General features: G+C 38.7%; 1 protein-coding gene across 2 annotated transcripts in view; it reads right to left on the bottom strand.

Annotated features, from left to right (window-relative positions):
* Positions 1 to 21,872, bottom strand: part of aff2 (AF4/FMR2 family, member 2) — a 202,161-nt gene that overhangs the window by 36,486 nt on the left and 143,803 nt on the right. For both annotated transcript variants that reach the window (XM_079672330.1, XM_079672331.1), the window contains exons 11-15: positions 6,460 to 6,577; positions 4,843 to 4,942; positions 4,587 to 4,734; positions 4,236 to 4,451; positions 2,668 to 2,875 (exon numbers count right to left, since the gene is read on the bottom strand). In XM_079672330.1, coding sequence (XP_079528456.1) covers positions 2,668 to 2,875; positions 4,236 to 4,451; positions 4,587 to 4,734; positions 4,843 to 4,942; positions 6,460 to 6,577 — 790 coding nt within the window. The remainder of the gene's footprint in view (positions 1 to 2,667; positions 2,876 to 4,235; positions 4,452 to 4,586; positions 4,735 to 4,842; positions 4,943 to 6,459; positions 6,578 to 21,872) is intronic.

Here is a 21,872-nt window from a genome sequence, read left to right as displayed (position 1 = left end):
TATATAGATATAGATATTTAAAACGTCTTTTGTTTGTCCTGAAAACGATATTTGAGGATACACACAGGCTATTTATAGATGATAAAACACCAGTAATACAATCTCAGGACTCTTCGATATGGCTTTGATTACAGGATCGTTTACTTTCAGTCAACACATCCTTAGGAAAGACAAAAAACAACTATTCAATATCCTGCTTTAACGCGACCGCTATAACTGCCGAAGATGAAGTCTATGGCGCTATCGCTTAGAGCTACGTCGATCCTTGCGTAATGCGGAAGTGGGCGTGGTTAAATCTAAACTGGGTTCGAAAAATGATAGACGCGTACCGGATGGGAGAGAGAGAGCAGCGAAGGGGGGGAGAGCAGAGATGTAATACGGTTTCCTGATAAACGTTACCTAATGCAAATCCACACAACTGCTCAACGCAACTACTAACTATTCCCGCGGTCAGAGAGTGGAGATATTTACCCTTTTTGATGTAATATGACGCGTTTGACGTATGACATTAAAAAAAAAGTCGTTTTTAAGAGCAGAGCTCAAAATTGCTCCTTTCCCTCTGAATTCCTGCCCTTATGTCTCGTAAAAAATATCAAATCCTACATTCACTTTTTTAATTGTAATTTTCAAGCAAGTTTAAGCATAAATGTAGAAAGAAAAAAAACCCTGCAAGTTGCTCTTTAAGATGAGCTGCTTTTGTTGCTGTCGATGTCAACACGCACTTTTCCCTTTTGTAAGTATTATAGATGGGTCTCTGATCTCAGAGTTCTTTGAGCATATTTTATTCCGAATGATGCAAAAAATACACAAGGTCAATTTGTTTTTAGAAGCGATCAGACATAATGATGATGAGTCACCGGTGTCAACAAGCTCAACAAAGACTAAAGCATGTCACATCCTAAAAATAATCAGATTACGTTGTGGTTCACTTCTTTTCTTATCCGACTTCTTTTCTTATTTTATTTCAGTAGATCTTCTCTGGATTACATAAAGTCAACATTTACAGGATCATTTATGTTGGATTATGGACTCATTTGAAATAATTAAATACATTACATTTGTTTTTAAATCAATATCTTACCCTTTTGAATAAAATGAAATATAAGTGCACTGATTCCAGTCCTTTAAAAAAAGATCTGTAATCCATTTTTAAGCCAGATTACAATACATGTCCTTTATTTCTTTTTCTCCTTGAAACCACCCAATCTTCATAAAACCACAGTGCTCGGTCATTATGGGATGAGACGACGGTCGATGCCTCAGTCCTCTCTCTTTGACTCCCTCTCTTAATCTCCACATTTCCATGAAACCAGCCGACGTTGAGCCATAATAGTCATGTAATAATACAGTTTTTATCCCATTGGATTTTTATGGCTTTGACAAATCATCCAGAGACAATAAGGATGAAGTGATCATCAGAGGATGATCGGACAGTGTTACATGTGTGCAGTGAGGGTTTCTTCACTTATTGTAGATGTGGATAAATGAGGGGTACATTTCCCAAGGTGTAATGCTGTCAATGTTAATGCTTGTGATTCATCTGTGAACATTTTGAGATGTTAAAACTATGTAATTGTTCACATAACCAAATTTGACCTACATTTTCTCCCATAACACCCACTTGGATGTTTACCATGAACTGAAAAGGTATTGGTAAATTGGTACAAGCTAAATGTATTCACTGAGTAGAGACCACTGGACATCAGTCTTTACATGTGGTGAAAACATTTTGCTTACTCACGCGCTAACTAGTAGGGTTGGGAATGATTATCCGAATATTCAAAATGATTCAGGTATTCAATTATGAGTTAATTATGAATATATGTTTTTTTTAATGTAATAATTCGTTTTTTTTTAATGGGAGGTGTGCCTAAAAGGATTCAATATTACCAAGTTGATTCATTAAATGTATATGACGATGCCATTTAAAATATCTGGATCCCTGACACAAACACCTGCGTTTTGTAGCACAGCCTCTCTGCTCGGATATCAGAGAAAAGCTGTCCGAAATGTATAAGCGAGTACCCGACGAGCGCTCCTGCTGATGATACCGCTGCTGCCGTTGTGGACCATGTGTTCCAGGCGGAGGGCACCAGCGCAGCCCCAGAGTCAGACAGTGAGAACCAGCCATGCCCAGCTGCAGCAACGACCCAGAATACAAGGAAATGGAACTCTACTTCAGTGAGCTGTGCACCCCATCCCAGGAAAACCCACTACAGTGGTGGAGGAAAAACGAGGAACAGTTCAAAATACTTTTTTCTCTTTTTTTTTTGTAGGCTACTTTAATTCGGTTAACCGGATAATCGATTTTCATGGCAGCAGCAACAATACTACAGTACCAACATAAGTGTGGCACTGATTATACAGAGGGCCAGCCAACCAATCAGAGCAAACTGGGCTCTGGTTTCAGACAGAGGGTGAAAAGAGGTGCTGCAGCACAGGCAGTATGAGAAAAATAAAGAGCTTTTTGAACATTAAAGCAGGGAGACATGTCACAGTAGAGGAACAAAATACAAATATGATCCTGAAAATGAACAAAATAGGGCCCCTTGAGTAATAACTAGATTAACTTTGAGAGATTAGTATTATTATATGCATCCGTTAGGCCATCACTGACAGGAAACGTTATATAACACACACATGTGTATTCCACCTCGAAAAACTAACCTGGTTTACACTGACAGCAGGAATTGGTGTGGGGGTTTGCTGGAGTGCGGCTGGTGTAGTCGCTGTGTTGTTTGTGTTGGTAGCACTGCGAGGCTCTTTCCTGGGGGCTGTTTTCCCACTGGGGGGTTTGCTGCGTGGCCTCGGGGGGTTTTGAAGCTCGAGGGAGGGAGGAGGCAACAGGTCCTTCTCCCTCTCCCTCGCTGCAGGGCTACAGCGGAGAAAAAAAGGCAGCGTCATATTAAATGCACCCTTGAGCAAGGCACTGCTACAGTCATGCAGTATCTCACTGACAAACTGCAGCAGATAATGCTCGCCTTGGCCAGCTGCAGGGGGGGAATGTGTGTTCAAATGAAGAAAATATATAAGACAGCGTGAAATAATTGAAAACAGCATGCATTCGGGCGAACTTGTTCGAATGCGGAAAGCCTACAAATGGAAAGGGGAAGGGAATGAGTGTCTGAAGGAGAAAGGAACAGAGAAACAAAAATCTGTTTGTCTCACAATTAGCCAAACATCAAGCTGAGCAACCAGTTTGGCATCTACTCAATCTGAGCATTCTTCACAACAGATGTGGGAGTGACAGGTCTAAATGGCAAGCTGCCAAGAGGCTCACTCTAAGCTCTCCATGCTGAGTGACAGTGTTGCCTTAACACTGCTCCTAGTTATACCAACAACAAATGACATGTTAGCTATAATATACAGTTACTAGACGTAAATCATTTGTTCAAACAGTTTGGTCCTGCCTGAAATATCACACTTGAGAGTAATTAAATTGCAGTTATAAGACTGCTCTCCACATGCTCATTCACTCAGATGCCTTCCTGTATGACATGGGATTTAGCTTTATAAATTAATAGCTAATAAAAACAAAACAGATAATTTAAAGGTTTCTTAATATTTACAGCAATAAAAAAGCACTTGCTATGTTAAGGTAAAGGTATTAGTGTTATATCTACCTGAGCAGAGACTGAAGTCGCTTTTTTTGTGTGCATTTTAGAGCATGTGTGTCCCTGTTTGTGCACTTGCTAGCTACCAGCCACAATTTTGCACTGTGCTTATACGGCATTTAAGTAAGGGGACAGGGAGACCTACAGTACGCGAATGACTGTTGGCGCCTTTGTGGGAACATTCTAGTAACTTATATTTATTGGTCCCCGTGCCCCATAAAACCTGGACCTGGTACATGGAACGTATTCATTTTATTATACACTGTTGCCCATACAGTTGGAATCATTTGGTTTCTCTTAACTGTGGTTTAATTTTCACATATGTTTGGGAGATATTGATCAATAAAGCTTTGAGAAGTTAAACACTTTATCTATCAAGAATAAATCATATTGTCACAACCGTTTCATGAGAAGAGCTAAACAATTAAATGATTACAACTTTATGGGCAACAGTGTAGTAAAAAGAAAAGTCTATAAAAAGGTCTCATTGACTCTAAGCTTAACATTATGTTTATTATTATTATGATCATTTAAATGTTATTCTAGAGCACATTTAAACAGCATATAAGTAGTCTTTATGTAGGGATACATCAAGCTTAACACACAATGTATCCTCCTTACCTCTGCTGGTTTGTTCTGCTCCACGTCTGGCTCTGATTCTCCTCCACACTGTTTGACCTCTCCGTCCGTCTGGGCTGTTTCTTCCCTGTGGTGATCCTCCTCGGGGTCGTGACCTCCGGCCCTGACAACAGGCCTGGTGACATCCTCATCTTTGACCTCTGACCCTCCCCGGAGGCCTTCTGGCTCAGCTTGGCCTTGGCTTTCTCTCTGCCTGGGCTGCAGGGAGCGAGAATAGTTTGATCTTTGTTGTCATTTGTTGCAGACAATTATTCTATCAGCGTGTATTATACAGATGTCATTTGAGAAGTTACATGGGCAAATTTCCCAAACAAATACACTTGTATCCCCTACCATAAGGCTCCTCTGGGTTCTTTGCGTTCGAGCGTGGGTGCAGCAGGAGCAGGAGCAGGGGTGCTGGTGGATCCACAGGGCTTAGTCTTGACAGATATACCCACTCCTGGTGCTTCTCTCCCTGGAGAAGTACGCCGGGGGATGGCGCCTGAGCAGAGGACCATTTAACCAGAATTAGTATCAATCCAAACAGGATCTCTTTTTACTGCATTACTAGTTGCTGATTGACACAATAGCTATAACGGACTGTACCAACCTGTGGCATGTTCTTGCTGAAGGGGAAGCAGGGGTTTGGTTTGAGCTTGGACTTTATTCAACCAGCTGTCTAACTGCCACTTGTTGGCGGAGGGCTCGGGCTGCAAGGGAACACACATTGTACAGGTTAAATATTCCACTCAACTCCTGCATTGTATTAGGATGGTTGTTGTGTAGTGTATGGAAGCCCAGAGAGGCAAAGCATTATTCTGATGATTCATTTCAGTCGGGTCTGAATTGTTATCTCTAATGTGTTTAAGAAAATAAGTATGGCCAGGATAATATAAATCTGATAAAGTCACTTTTTTTTCATCAATGAAAATAGGAGGGAACAAAGTTTTCAGGTGATTGGCATTGATGTAATACTCATTTTGGCCACAAGAGGCTGAAGGGCACCTCATGTTCTAAATAAGATTAATCAGTCATAGTTCCACCAAAAACTTTAAATACATCCAATAATATGTTTAAAATACATTTAAAAAAACACGACAGTTATGGTACATTATTAACTAAACATTATATATAGCCTTGTTTCCTGGCAATAAAGTGTTTTTAAGAGATGAAGAAAGAATAAGAAGCAATCGAGGTAAAAAAGCTCAAGGGCAGTTACAGATGTGATTCCCTTTAATAACTTATTAATTATTTCATTGGAACGTTTTTCTCTATGTATTCAGTTACTATGTTTTGAATTATTTAAAACCACGACAGCATATCTTTTACAGCTACAGTAGTACATGATTATCTCACTTTCTCCCGGTGGATATGACTGTATATGCATAATGAAACCAGGCAGCGTTGAGACGTTGAAATAATGATAAACAATGTTATAATACAGCTCTCCGCAGTTAGACTTTTATGACTTCCAGAAAACCACCCAGAGACTATAGGAGGAGATAATGGGCATCAGTCAGACGAGGCAATAGAGATGAATCAGGGAGAATAAAATGAAAGTGTATCCGTCTCCTGATAAAATGTGAACACCTTTGGAAGTCCCAGCTGCAGACACACATGACAATGTAAAGATATTTGACTGCAAGTTGTTGAATTATTGCTTAATATTGGGACTGAAGCATTAGCTTGTGTTACAGAATTCCCAAACATTAAGCAGTCATTCAAAAAAATTGCCTTTGATAAGAAATAAGGGTTCGTAATCGTAGGTAAGTCATTATTGGGGCTAGGAATATGCAGGTGGCCACTGTACTGCCTGTTTTGGAACAATGGAATAAACCATTATTAAGTTTGATTTATTTCTTGTTTTATACCTATACCTATACCTACCTAAATAAACGCCCTCTTGTTGCTACTGTAAGAGGCTGAATGCACTTCATTTATGGACCAGAGTGACCGCTTTATGGTTGTTATGTTCAGTACCACTGAGACAGCTGCTTAAACATAATAAATGATATACATTATAGAATACCTCAGAGCTGTTTTTCTTTTGCATATTGTCTTATACCATTTATTTTGTATTATATCATTACATAGTATTTTTTCCGCATAAAATAAATAATTAAGCGTGTTTCTTAAAAAAAAAGGACAAACAGTTCTGCGTATGTTTTCCACGTCATATGTCTCATTATATCCACAATTTTAGCACAGAGTTTAATTGTCATTATACCTCTGGAGTGTGTGTGCGCGAGGCCTGATTGTAATCGCTGTCACTGGAGCTGCTCTCCGATTCGTCTGTGTCCGACTCCGAGCTGCTCTCTGATTCGCTGCTGCTCCCCGACGCCGCACTACAGGAGAAATAAATCAAAGTTCTGTTGAATAAGGATGTTCAATAAGTAGTTCCAACAGTTAGGAAAAAATAAATATTTCTAAATCCAAACGTGAGAAAATAAATAATATATCTATAACATGGGAGGATTAAAACAACAAAACAAGGACAGTTCATGTGAAACCAGAAACATACAGGATTTGCCCATTCTCTCGGTTAGATTTGTTTTAATTAACCACCTGAAAAAAGGCACTAATCATATTATGGTCTTGATTTAGAGATGTGTGGATTGGGTAATTGTCTCCACTGTCGTAATGCATAACATCAAGATAATTCCTAATCTACTCCGACTGCCTCAATTATCTATCGCATCTTTGAACTCTTGAGTAACAGAGAACTCTCACCGAGCTGTGTTAACGAATCTTTGTTTATCCCTTCTGATGTTATGCATCTTGATTCACCAATTAAAACAAACAAAAGGATACATATTGGAGAGGCAGCCACCGTGTCACTCATTTAAATAGAAATCACACAGAATTGAATAAATGTATCTAATAAGCACATAAAATCATATTTTTGAACCCCTTCAATTGTCTTCTCCTCTGGTGCTTGGCTCGGCCTTGTGTTCATCCATCCCTCCACAGTGCTTTGAAACGTCCTCCTGGAGGCAACACACTCGCACGTCCCGACTTAAGAATACACACAAACGCGCTCGCTCACACACAGAAAATGGCAATTATGTGTAGTTCTCTCTTTGTGTACGTGTGTGAGTGTGCATGTAATTTCAGTTCAAGGCTGCCATCACAGCAGGCAGCAATCTGTGTGAGCAGTCAAGCAGCAAATCCATCAACTGTTCCTGAGGCAACACACACACACACACACACACACACACACACACACACACACACACACACACACACACACACACACACACACACACACACACACACACACACACACACACACACACACACACACACACACACACCATGCCACACCCCCCCCCCACACACACACACACACACACACACACACACACACACACACTGACAGATACTGTGTGAATGCCCTGTTCTTCTTCTTTTATCATTACTCATCTCTTCTCTTTGTCTATCCCTCCCTCTCTCTTTCAATTTCAATTAAATATTCACCTCACTTTGCTCTAATAGCATCACAGTTGAAACAATACTGGCAAAGCGTTGAGTTAATCTCCCTGTATACGTGTGTGTGTGTGTGTGTGTGTGTGTGTGTGTGTGTGTGTGTGTGTGTGTGTGTGTGTGTGTGTGTGTGTGTGTGTGTGTGTGTGTGTGTGTGTGTGTGTGTGTGTTTTCAAGTATTTCCTTTGTTTTAACTGAACAATGCAAGTCGCTACAGTGAATAGCAAGATCTTACATGTCTTGGTTTTCATTTTTCTTTACAGCATCAAAAGCAATCAATGCAATCAAACATACCATTCCGATTACATTTTTAGCTAATTATCTTAATTTTTCTCTTTGAACCGAAGGAATTTAGGTGGGGCGTAACAACGAGTTTCTGGTCACCACATGTATGTATGTGTTATAATGTTACAATTATTTTAGCTCTGCTTAGGACTGATCTACTCTTGGCCAACTCCTGAAGCAACAGGTTCAACAAATATTTTCCAATTTTGTCTGCGTGCCATTTTGTGCTAAGCTGCTGGTCACAAACACAGTGTGCTAAAAGAGGCTAAATCGCCTAAAAAGGGAAAAAATGCAGTCAGGTGACAATTCTCTGTTGGACACCTTTCACATTACACATTTGTAGTAAGGTTATATGAAAATATGTTGACTAGTGTTGCTGTGCAAATACTGTACAGTCATGAGCACATTTATCAATCATCATGTTGAGTAGGGACTTGGCTCGGGAACCTAAGAGTTTTCAGTTCAAGACCTAATCAGACCTAAAATATGAGGTGTGGACTCGTAACTGGAGAGGTGCCAGTTCGCCCTGTGTGAGTGCGCTGATCTTTGGATCAGGAGAGTACTGGTTCAATCCCCACTGCAGTCAGCAGCCACAGTATTGAGTGTATATAAGTTGCTGTGGGTAAAAGTGACTTACAAGTGACATGTAAGACTGCTCCTAGAACAATAATGCATGTACTAATGGAGAGGTGGCACATCTCTCCATTAGTGCATGTCTATAGGTCCTGTTTTTGCAGTTGTGTGTTTTTCGCGCCTATATGTGTAATTGTAAAATAATCATCTGAGTGAAAAACTCAGTAGCATCGTACACTTTTAAGTTTTGCATCTATAAAGCGATGCACTCTGCATAGTGGGATTGTTACCAGGAAGTAGTTTAAATACCCACAAGCTAGTTTTTATGTTCTGTTGTTAGGATTTTGGAGGGCCCGTTATCATGCAAGCTTACACTACGGTTGTGATTTATTTTTGAGTCTGATTGCAATTATCCATGTTGCAAAGTATAATATTGCCTTTGCGCCAAGAACACAGTAGGCAGAACAATGGCAAAGGAAAATCAAATGAAATGTGCAGACCACCAGCTGCACGTCCTGACCAACCGGGTGCAGAGGCATTCATCAAAACTGCAGGGGAGTGATTTTAGAAACAACCGTTCTTATTAAATATGATCATCGCTCTTTCAGATTCATCCTAAATCCCCATCTGGCACTAAGGCTGTTCAAAAAACACTATATCAATTTTCTACCGGATTATAATGTATGCATTGTATTCATTAGGTGCTGTCACTGCCTAGAACACAACCATCAAATAATGGACAAATGACATGTTAAAATCACTGAGATGTGACATTTCTTGGATCAGGTTTGTCAAACACTGTTTCAGTTTTTGTAAACAGCCTGTTCATACATGGATTACTGAAAGACTGGGATAGAGAAGCCAGACAGATGGTGATAAAAAACAGATCCCTGATTGCCTTTAAAGAATTGTTTGATATGTAACCAAGAGTCCTGTGAATCAGCAGCAGCTCAGTGTAAAAGAGACTCATCACTGTTCTTGACTCAAATCCAGAACATGACACTGACCAGAATGAGGCACAACTACAGTATGTACCATTTGTATTCACCATTTAAACTGACCATTTTCTGAATGGTCAAGCTGTCGGAGCCAAAATATATATGTTTGTTTTGTTTGTGTAGCAGCAGTAACTTAGCCAATTTCCACCCACCTGTCTTTTTATGCAGAATAAAAACAAAATGCCACAATGGAAATAATTAGCAAATAACCCAGGCTTCACATAGAGGATGTGGCTTGGAGAAACTGAAAGTAGCGGCAGACGAAAATATTCCTCAAAATATGAAACAAACTTGAATAGAGTATTGACATCACTTATTTAACGATTTCATCTCTTCTTCTGCAATTGTTAAATGGCAGCCAACTAGATACTTAGCAACATACATTTTTATCTCTATGCACCCTAATTCATATATTCAAAAAACAACATTGGATGTTAAATGCTTTATTTTGACTTTGATATGCTGTAGCAAGGATTTTTAAAATACTGAGGTCTCAGAACTCTAATATTACTAGCAAATCACAGTAACTTCAAGGACATAATTAATAAACCACGGACTTTAAACTCAAAGTTTTCTGATTTGGGTCGGCTTTGGCTCAAGGGAATAATGCCTATCATACGTATTGACCTGAATATAAGTTAATTTAAATAAAAAAGTATTCTGAATACCATATATTGCAATGTAATGTAATCTCCTAACATAAAGGTTTCACAGTAAGTTACCCAGTATACCAGTCTGGTATTCTTAAAACTACTGAAATCAACACATAAAATGTTCAAGTAACTGTATAGAAATCCCCCCCAATACCCAAGAATCAGATACAAAGTTCTACAATATGACAAAAACAGTGGAGGCCTTAATGTTCCCAATCTCAAGCTTTATTATTATTCCTTCACGCTTCGAGCCTTGAAAAACTGGATTGATGAAAGCACCAATGTACCTTGGATTAAAATTGAATGAAGTATGGTATATCCCCTTAAACTTGGTGATGTCTTGTTTTCCGCCATGTCGTCATATGACTGTATGCAAACATTTGGACCAATTATTGGTCAAGCTGTGAAAGTGTGGAAACATGTAGAGAAATTGTGCAATTGGTCTGTAGATTGACCAATTTGTCATAACCTGTTACTACGTATTGGAGAAAAAGCAATCCAATTCCCACAATGGCAAACCAGAGGAATACATTATCTTTCTGACATAACCAACAACAACGCCTTGATGTCCTTCCAAGAATTGAAAGACACGTATAATGTGCCTGGCTCTTCTTTCTTTTTCTATTTGCAACTACGTACTGCCATGCGCACATATGGAGTTCCTTGGAATCAACCTCTGCCAACACATCAATTAGTTAAGGTCATATTAAGTTCAAACAGTGTGAGCGGCACTACTTCATCTATATATAAAAAACTGCAAGATAAATTAACCGGATATATTGGCATCTCTGCAGTATGGAACGCAGATCTAAAAAATTACACCCAGGCTATTGACTGGAAGAGAATATGGAATAATATCTCCTTAACATCGCGTAACCACAATCACCAATTGATACAGTATAAAATGATACACAGATATTACCTGTCAACCAGAAAATGCTGTCAATTAAGGATGATTCCAAGCCCCATATGCCACACGGTTTATGAATGTACTGCAGTAAGAACGTTCTTGAAACAAGTTATTGATATTGTATCTGAAATGATTGGAGTTCACATACCCTGTCTCCCAAATATTGTATTGTTGAATTACGATTCTTCTCCTGACCTACAGAAACATCAGAAAAGGGTGCTTTTCGCTGGTCTAACAGCAGCCAAAACAATAATTGTAATACGATGGAAACCCCCACATACTTTATTTATTAAGCAATGGATATCATCCTTCCATGACCTACTAATCTCAGAGCTGTCAATCGCTTCAAAGGTATGAATGTATTTGATGTGGATAAATTGTTTTGCAATAATATAAATAATATATATAATATAATAGATAGATGAACTCAGATGATTGCTAACAAACATCAGGTAGGATTGTCTGTGAAATGGCAAGATGGGTGGGGAGGGACGAGGTAGCATGGGAAAGGGATTCCCTATATTTTTTATTTTTGTATTATTGTCTATATAATTTGTATCTGTGTATGTAAGTCCCTCTGTGAGGGCAAACAAAAGAAGTGTGCTTATTTACACATGAATACTACGGTGTAATATATTTTAATATATATATTTAAGACGTACAATACAAGAAAAGCACACGTTTCATTTGTGGGCCATATTTCATTATACTTTTTCAATTTGTTGAGGGCCGATTCAAAATGGCCCACTGGCCGCATTTGGCCCACAGGCCGCAGTTTGGACAACCCTGTTTTAAAGAAATATTACATAAGACATGACCTCAGTGTCCTCAATGCTAGCCAAGGCCTTTTTACATAAACATTCACAGATAAGTGGGTACTTATTCTTCTGACAAATGGATAAAAAAATACATTATTTATTTTGACTGGAGAATAAGAATAACCTGGAAGTTTCTACACTGAATCAGCAGCCAGTCCAGACATCAGAGTAGACATCATCTAGTGCATCAGAAATACCGTGCAAATGCTTAAAATAACACCATTTGGTGGATGTCTTTTCATTCATCCAAAGCACCTTATTGTTTGATGAGTGCCTACATTTGAACTCTGGAAAACAAATCACTTCCCCTTGTGGGATAGCCCACATAGTGCATACGACATTTGGCGAGATATCAAGGAGAGAATGAATATCAATCGGGCTTTGTAGAAGTGTGCTGCTCTCACTCGTCATTAGAGAAGGAAACATACGGATGAGATGGAGTTGCTGGGCTTTGTCATGTATGACAGTGCACATGAACATTTACATAAGTCTGATGCATGTCATTATTTTCTAAAGTCTTATTTACTAAATGAAATATTTAAATTTACGAGAGAAACTGAAATGGGTTGCTGTATAAAATCGTTGGAGGCACATATAATACATTTGATGTCTTTATTTCGTTATGCGAAAGATTAAACTGACTTGAGGCATGAGTCAATATTTCCTACACTGGTATGTTTGTGTTTTTGTTTAAATAGCGGCGTGTGAAGTTAAAGGAAAGCGTGAGCCTCTTTTTCCTCTCAATGGGATTTCCACACGAGTGCTCTCTAGCCTATTTTATTCTGGCAACACAAACAGAGTGTGCTGGAGGAACGAGATGAAAGGAGATGGGCATGTGTGTGAAAGCATTACATCTGGCTGCTTTTCCTCCTTTTTATTTAGTTTTTTGGAAGGAATCAGCCATCAGCCGTCGAAAATAATTTAATGCCGTATTCGGTGCCAAATTAAAATGCAACGCCAGCTGGTGCAAACTGACGGACTGGGTTTTTATTGGACATTTCAGATACATTTCTGTAAAGTTGGTTGCAGTTAAAACTTCATCCATGATTGAATTTGTTAAATATATTGTCCTATTGTCAGTTATGGTGAAATATATATGAAATGCTGTAGTTTTTTGTACACAAAGCAAAGTACTGGGGATAGTTTTGTATATTTTATTCAGTTAGACTTCTGTTTGAGTTTATTTCCCTTTGTTTACCTTTGATTATAATTTATATTAAATATTATATTTTTATATAATATTTCTCACATATATTTTCTATATCTCATACATCTCCCCTATTCACAATGAAGAGCCTTTACTCTATTTTCTGTATGCATGCCTGTGTCAATGTTGCATAAGTAACACAGATAAGAGTTACAAAATAGCCTTTGTCAGATCTTCAGGCTCCAGCGGAGGCTTTGGTGTCAGTCTGTTTATTTGCCTGATAAAATCACAGGCCCAGCAGGGGAAATGAAAGCCGTACAGCCTTGACAAAGTGATCGGTGGCTTTGATACGTCCAGTGGGCTTCACAAGATCAACACGACACCCACATGCTTACAGCTAAGCTATAGAAGATACTCTCCGGTTTACAGTGGGTTAGAAAATGTGACGGTATTCATGGTTGGCGCCACCAACAAGGTCAAGGGGAGAAGTGGAAATAAAAGTTGTTTCACGGCACATCAGAGAGTAACCTGTTGGCACCTGATAGAGCTGTGTGGGTGCAGGTCAGCCCACTAGTGTTCTCGATTAAGGGAATAACCTGAAGGTAAGAGGAGACTTTCTCAATTCTTAACTGTGTTCAGTTAGAAACGACCCAACAAGTTAGGGGGGCAGCTGATGTAGCAAGGGTGTAAACCTTTGCCAATCATACTGCATATACTATGCATCCATAGCATTGTTAACCCCATGGTCAACACTTTAGGTACAATTATTGTCTATAAGATAACGATATCTATCGTGTTTTGTACTATAATTTTAATAGCAAAAAAAGAAGAAGTTATGTTTCAGTCAATTTCAGTCAAGGGCTTTTCTTTTGTAGCATTATCTCGCATGTACATTCTTTTTCTTAAATACGTTCAAATAGAACATATTAAATATATTGCAAAAGTCAACAAACTGACCAATCGCACCACAAAAAAAGGCATCTACCAATCCTGTTATGCAAAACCTTGACGACCTACTTCCATTCTAGTTTTTCAAATGAAAGCCCTAGAGATGTACAGAACACTGCGTAACCGTTAAAGGTACAGTAACTGACATTTAGTGGGAGAATTGTGCTGAAAGGAAACTCAATATATAGAACAATGTTGAATCCATAATTATTTTCTGAAATCCAGGCCCTAATATTGCTCAAGGCCTTTAAACCTGATTTATTTTCTTAAAAAAACATTTGCACATACATTTTGTTATGTTTTTAAACTCGTCAGTTGTTTTAGTCATATATACTTTAAAAATTATATTTAACATTATTGACTTTGTTTTATTGTATAAGGCAAGGTTATTTATATAGCACATTTCAACACAAGGCAATTCAAAGTGCTTTACAAAAATGAAAGACATTAAGAACATTAAGAAACATATTATAAAATTATATCTAAAAACACTAAAAGCAAAGTTAAAAAGCAAAGATAATAAAAGTTACAGTGCAGTTTAAGATATGAATATGTAAATTAAAAAAGGGCGATTATTCTGAGCTCTTGTAACGCATATTCAGTAATCATCCAATCAGGTCACTCCAAAATGTACACTTTAGATACTAATAACTATATTTATTAAGAGCACGGAGGTTTTGTAGGCGAACGAAGAAGTCACACTTTATTACTTCTCATCCTTTACAATGGCAGTTCATACCAGATCCAGAGTGATTAGCTTTGATGGGAGTTATTTTCAGGGGAGTAAATTGCATTGTGTTGAAGTTGGAGGGTTTGTAACTAAGTGTCCTCGTTTTGTTTATATTTAACCATTTTATTTGTTGTGCGCATATATAGCAAGCAACTGTACTTTTAGAATGCAGCCTGTAAGTTAATGTATTTTTCTTCAAGCTGTCTTTCTTGTCAGGTCCGGACTGTTCTGTTCTTCATGATATGAGACCCGCACTACGTCTCTCAGGATGTGTTCGCAGGTTATAGCTGAGGTTTATCCTCCACTCTGCTTTTCTCTCCAGACTTCAGCTGACTGTTGGGTCCCCGGAGATGGGATGTCAGGACCTTTTCCCCTCTTTAAGACTGACACTTTGCATGTTCAACCTTGACATGACAAAATGTCTTGTTGACCACCTGCATCTATTGATCTACTTCCTGAAGGCTCACGCCTCCCTTATCAACTCCTCGACCTCCTTCCCTGTTAATGTATTTAAAAAGAATCCTTGAGGTTTAAGATTGGTCTGATTTTATTTTTCCTTCTATGTTTTCAGAAACACATTAACAGGATATTGAAAACACATTGTACACATGGCCCGAGTTTTGATTATATATTCAACTTACTCGACCCAAACAGTTCTGCAGGGATAATTGTACTTGGCTTACAGCACAGAAAACAATTCCTTTCTTCACTTGTTTCACTGAGTTCTCAGTATAGTGGCTTTAAAGAGGCCTTACTGTATTATACTTTTGGGGGATTTCCATTTCCTGTAGTGTGTTTTATAGGTTTGTGTGCATGTAAATGGTCTGCAAAGGCTAAAATCCCAACGTTTCTGTTCCTGCCTGAAACGCCTCCATCGGACTCCTTTGTTTACTTTAGTAACACAGTTACATCACCACGTAACACTCACAGATCTAAACGTTTATATTTCTTCACAATAAAGAAAAATATTTCTCTCAAACAAGTGCTCAGCGATGATCAGCTGCACCTCAGCCGATGACTTTATTGTGTTTGCTTGTCTTTTGAGGATGCTCAAATCAGGTTATTGGGGTCGTCCACCAAAGTTGGAAACTGGCCAATCCGATCGCACTGTGTATTTGAAGATATTTCTTGATGCCGGACATCAGGTGATTTTACTCTTCCGCTTTTTACCTATGTATATGTGTATGCATCTACAGTATGATATTTCTCGCCTTCTGTTGAGACCAAATTCCCCAAAATGTGGAATTAGTATTTAATTTAAAACACAGTCGATGACAGCCAAGGCTTTCCCAAACTAATTCGATAATGGGGGAGACTTAATATTTAAAAAAATTCAGTTTAAAAAAAAGTCAATAGAATAAAAGCAACATACCTGGCAGTGCAGGGAATCCTTTGAACTTACATGTAAACCATAAGGCAAGGAGATCAAATATTGCTGAAAATACTACAAGTAGATGTTTAATGAATACATCAAATGTGAATTTCGTAAATATTCATGAAATCTTACAGGGATTGCTCGAATGCATTAGGTGGGTGGGGTTGTCCTCCGGGGGTTTCCTGACCTCAGTACTTCTAAAATCCTGGCTACGGCTCTGCATATATAAATATCTGATTGTGTTCTTCTGTCAAAAAAGGCTGTTTTATTAATGTTTGCAGATGTAGCGTAAACAGTTATTTACTTAATTTAGTAATGATATTGTCAATATATTACCTGCCTGGATCTATTCATTCTTCATCATGAGTTCAGGAAATGAGCAGATATCCTATAATCATTATGTTTTTACTCCATGTGCTCTATTAACCACTCCACGGTCCGCCCGTGTTAAACTGTACCACTAAATGTTGACTGTGTCAGCGTTTATTACCCCACAGGAATTGAACATAAGGAGGACAATCAACAGACAACAGACAGTTACAGCTTTTATTTGTCCGCACAATCTCCTCTGCTGAAAACTGAATTGATCTGCCTCTGAAAACAAAGGCATGGCTCCGAGCCAAAAGGGCCACGGCTCAGATAAACTGCAGCCAGCAGAGACAAGATGTAACGGTGTGTGGAGCCCAGGGATCACGCTGAAAAGCAGGTAAATGTAAGGTTCTTAAAGTGAGTGGAGAAGTGAGTGAGAATATGCAGAATTAGACGGGTATTACAGGATTGTGAAGTGAAGATGTGGAGGCCATCTGGGCTCAGTCATCTTATCGTCTGCCTTCAGCTCGCTCACTCTGCCCTCCACTTGGCAGAGCTACGCTGCACAGCTGGCTTTACAATCGCTCTCCGTCTCTCTCTCAATCACTCACACTCTCTCATGTGTGTGTGTTTTCAGGCATTCTTGCACGTGTGCTTGTTCATCCGACTACTAGAGGATGTGTGTAAAGCTATGTTATATGGAGTATTTTGATGGGAATTATGAAATTATTGCATTTATTCCAAGTCTACAAACATTTCTAGAGGAAGTATTCAGCAAACACAATAAAAATACCTATATGGAAAATGCTCCTCAAGTATGGAAGTATAATCACTGAGAGTAAGTAAATATTTATATTAATCACTGAATTATTTTTAACTCATGCATTAAAGTAAATCGGATTTTACTGGTGTAGTTTATTAATTTGGAACTCATTTTTAGCTAATTTATATCAGACAGCATATGTTTTCATAAATTATTGATATGCAGAATATTTACGGCAATAATAAATAAATATGTTTGTTTGAAAAACTGAAAAACAGTGCAAAATTACCCAGAAACCTAAGTGACACTTTCCCAATGTGTGTTTGTCCAGTCAACACTAGACACCTCAATGTAACAAATAAAATATCTTAATATCTTCACATTTGAGAAGTTTGGAGTGTTTTTGAATGACACTAGAACATAAAGCGGTCAGATGTTGAAAGGATGTGAACTAACTGAAGAATAAACTGTATGAAAATAACCAGTGAAGTACTCGGGCAAATGTAGTACTCTTTCAAGTTTCTATACTCACTTCCAAAACACTGGTGAATGAAGTCTAAAAACTGGATGAATACCATTTATTTTACAGGGCATTATAAATCCACGGGAAAGACTTCTGATTTAACAAAAGCTTTTATTCTGAAAGGTTTAGTTTACACCCAGAGTAGGAACTGACTATTGATCCAATGACTCCTGAACCAGTTGTATGTCTCTGTATCTGAAGAACTAATCTGGGTTTGATATTTACTTTCTGAATGATATAAAAAAAGTGTCGCAAAAAGGTTGGGAACGTTTTTGCTAATATATTAATATGGGAGCAAAGTAGTCTCAATGTACTGTGAAACAAAAGGGAATACTATTCTAAACTGAAATAAAGCAACAATTTATGACTTGTTTGTGTTGCATGTTTGCTAGCTCTACCTTTATTTGAGATCTATCCCTATACTAGTTTACTTCACTGTGTTTACTGCACTACGTGTGACGCTAACACTTTAAAGTGAACATATGAAACATGTATTTATGAAATAAATCTGTTAATTAGAAGATACATTTGGGAAGAAATGTCAAGTTGAGCCTACAGTGCGAATATTGTGTCGCATGTATTTCAAAATTGGTATTGTTTTATTGCAGATGGTTTACTCTTTGTCATATATTTCGAATTTTAAGCCACAAAGAATCGCGCTTATATTGTTTCATATTGAAACTTTCTGGATTTTGTTTTGCATTTGTTTTTTTGTGGTTAATATTAATTATTTTTTTATTTTTTTATTTAAAAGTACTGACAATAGAGATGTGAATTTTAGATTAGTAGCAATGCACGCGCCAACCATGGGTGTGTTTATGAATATATTAAAGTCTTGGGACATTTTACCTAAGCTAAAATAATTCCAAATGAAGGCGTTCAATTATTGTATACAGTAGGCTTCATTATGTGTCACAAGTTATGAATTCCAAGCCTGAACAATTAAATATTTTCACCCTTTCAGAAGCAATGTTGCTGGTAAGTTCTAATCACTAGTGTGTGTGTGTGTGTGTGTGTGTGTGTGTGTGTGTGTGTGTGTGTGTGTGTGTGTGTGTGTGTGTGTGTGTGTGTGTGTGTGTGTGTGTGTGTGTGTGTGTGTGTGTGTGTGTGTGTGTGTGTGTGTGTGTGTGTGTGTGTGTGTGTGTGTGTGTGTGTGTGTGTGTGTGTGTGTGTGTGTGTGTGTGTGTGTGGGGTGTGTGTGTGTGTGTGGGGTGTGTGTGTGTGTGTGTGTGTGTGTGTGTGTGTGTGTGTTTGCCAGAGGCGGTACTGTGGGGAAGGCTATAATAGGTTTCCATTGCTACATATGTAGTGCAGAGCTGGCTGGGAGCAGCAGAAAGACTCGGTTTGAAGAAGTGCTTCACATTTGAACTCATGTCACACTGGATGACTGGCATGGTGCATCCATGCTGCTTAGCCTGTCTGTGCTTTAACCTGAACACATGTTATGGTGTGTGTATGTTGCATTATGGGTCAGGAGTGTTATCGCATGTGTCTGAGGAGTGATATCACTCCAGGAGGAGTCATACAGTAGGTGAAAACGGAGTCCTTGCATTCCTACAGTTAAATCCTTTTATATAAACTTTTCTTAGTGTCTAGTATGCATTGTAAGTGTGTCTCTCATCATACCATGAAGTAAAGACTTTCATTTGTCCACGTTTTACTGTCCACCTCCCAGTCGGACTGCATTTTCTTTCATTTCAGTGGGATAACTGATTTCATGAAGCATCAATTTCACCAGGCCAAACAAACTTTATTAAAGTAGTAAAGTGAAGCTCTTGGATGCTTAGTTATTTCAAACATCTCTATAGTGAACATGTGATTGTTAGGATACGCCTTTATGTCCCATTCCCATGGCACGTCTTTCCCCCCCCCCTCCCTAAAGGTTCAAACATGGCTCTTGGCCTATCGCCAGGCTGATGATGGCTACCAGCCAAGAAAAAGACAATGGAGGATATTAACTCTCCTCTTGGGAATAACTCAACAGTGTGGAAATATTTTGACATTGGGATAAAAGATGGGTCAACACACAAAACATATGCAAATAATACTATTGTGAGTGATTTAGTAAACACAACAAACATGGCCGGCCGCGTAAAGAAAAACAAAATTACAATATTGTCTCCTATGGATCAAAATGGCCTGAATTTAATCAAATCGTATTGTGGCAAACCTTTTGATATCAGCAAATGTTGTTTTATTATCCAACAATCTAAATAATATCATATCTTGATGAAGCTTGTACCCACTTTGTGCGGGACTGCACAGCATTTTTTTATTTATTTGTCCTGCGTCCGATAAATTGAGACTTGCATTTGATTGAAACCCTTTTAAAACTTGGCTTTTATCCAATGACTGCTTAGAAAGCAAGAGAGGGCTATCACAACTTGAAGCAAGAAAGACATCACGGACATGTCGATCTGTTGCTTCCTGAAACTGAAACAAAAATCCAAACAAGTGCAAACAAACCCACCTATAGTAAAGTGTTCTTATTCATATTTGAGCTGGAATATTTATTTTTAGATTAGGATTGGATTGCTATGATATCTAAATCTAAACTACCTCTTTGCATTACAGTAACATGTCCCATGCAGTCACACACAAACAGACTCTTTGTTTGTTTCTAACAACTGAATTGTTATTGGTTTTACTGTTAACTGTAACGAACAACCAATGCCAGTACAGATATTTTAGTAGTTTGCAAGCAATGTACTCAACATGATGTGAGCAAGCTTATATATCTCTCCTTTTTCCATTGTCTATGAATACATTTAAGTCATAAAGCCTCAGAACATTTCCGCACAGACACGCGTTAATGCAATTACAACAAAAATAATTAGAATAAAAACACAGATCTACTTAACTCCAGAAACTTTTCCTCTCCAGGGTATATATGAGAAAATATATAATGAAGAAAATTGGAATGGGGAAGCAGATAGCAAAACGATTTCAAAGATTATAGAGCAGAAATAAAAATGATACGGTCGAATATACACTGCAGTGGGATGGATAGGGTGGGTGGTTTTGTGTGTGTGTGTGTGTGTGTGTGTGTGTGTGTGTGTGTGTGTGTCAGCAGAATGACGATTGGTATGTGGGTGAGGTTGTCAGAGCAAGGATTACAAAAAGTGTGTGTCTGTATGGATGGTGTTAGCAGTGTGGGTGAGAATGAGCATGTGTGTGTGTTTCTCTCCATGGGGGATATAGCCAGTGGATTGCTCGCAGCATCTCTAGTCCCAGCGTCCCCCCGGATATGTGTGTGTGTGTGTGTGTGTGTGTGTGTGTGTGTGTGTGTGTGTGTGTGTGTGTGTGTGTGTGTGTGTGTGTGTGTGTGTGTGTGTGTGTGTGTGTGTGTGTGTGTGTGTGTGTGTGTGTGTGTGTGTGTGGTGCTCAGTAGATTGGGCTGCAGAGTGAATGGGCTCATTAGCGGTAGCAGAGTAACACATGGCCTGGGGCACACACAGACACACGCTCCCACACGCTCCCACACGCTCCCAAACACACACACACACACACACACACACACACACACACACACACACACACACACACACACACACACACACACACACACACACACACACACACACACACACACACACACACACACACACACATACACACACACACACACACACACACACACACACACAGTCACACTCCAGCCTTGCATACTAATGCCTTCAGACTGCGAACACAACGAGCCTCATTTATAAAAGATTTGGTATATTCTTATGCGCCAGTCTGAGCTTTACAACATATTCCGGGCAAAAAAGGGGAACTTATGAAAAATGTATCACGGTGCCAACAATCTGCTGTTTACATGAATTATCCGCAATCTTCTGTGATGTTAACATCTTTGCTAATGATTAATTAGGGGACATGTTCCCCCAAGATGTTACAGGAAGACAATAATAAATCACAACAGGAAGCCCACACATAGCAGGAAAGACGAGAGAAAAATTATTATGCGCTGTTGTTCATGTTTAAAGCATGTCTTGACATCTCAGCATTTCAATTCTGGGAAATGAAGTGAAGACATTGCACAACAGCAGCGCCCAACCCCCTGCTGGGATGACTGACAAGGACAAGGAGTCTTTTGCCTCGCATTACACTTTGAAGGGATAAAAA

The sequence above is a fragment of the Notothenia rossii genome, assembly GCF_949606895.1.
Source record: "Notothenia rossii genome assembly, chromosome: 3".
NCBI lineage: Eukaryota > Metazoa > Chordata > Actinopteri > Perciformes > Nototheniidae > Notothenia > Notothenia rossii.
This window is presented reverse-complemented; position numbering and strand designations above follow the sequence as displayed.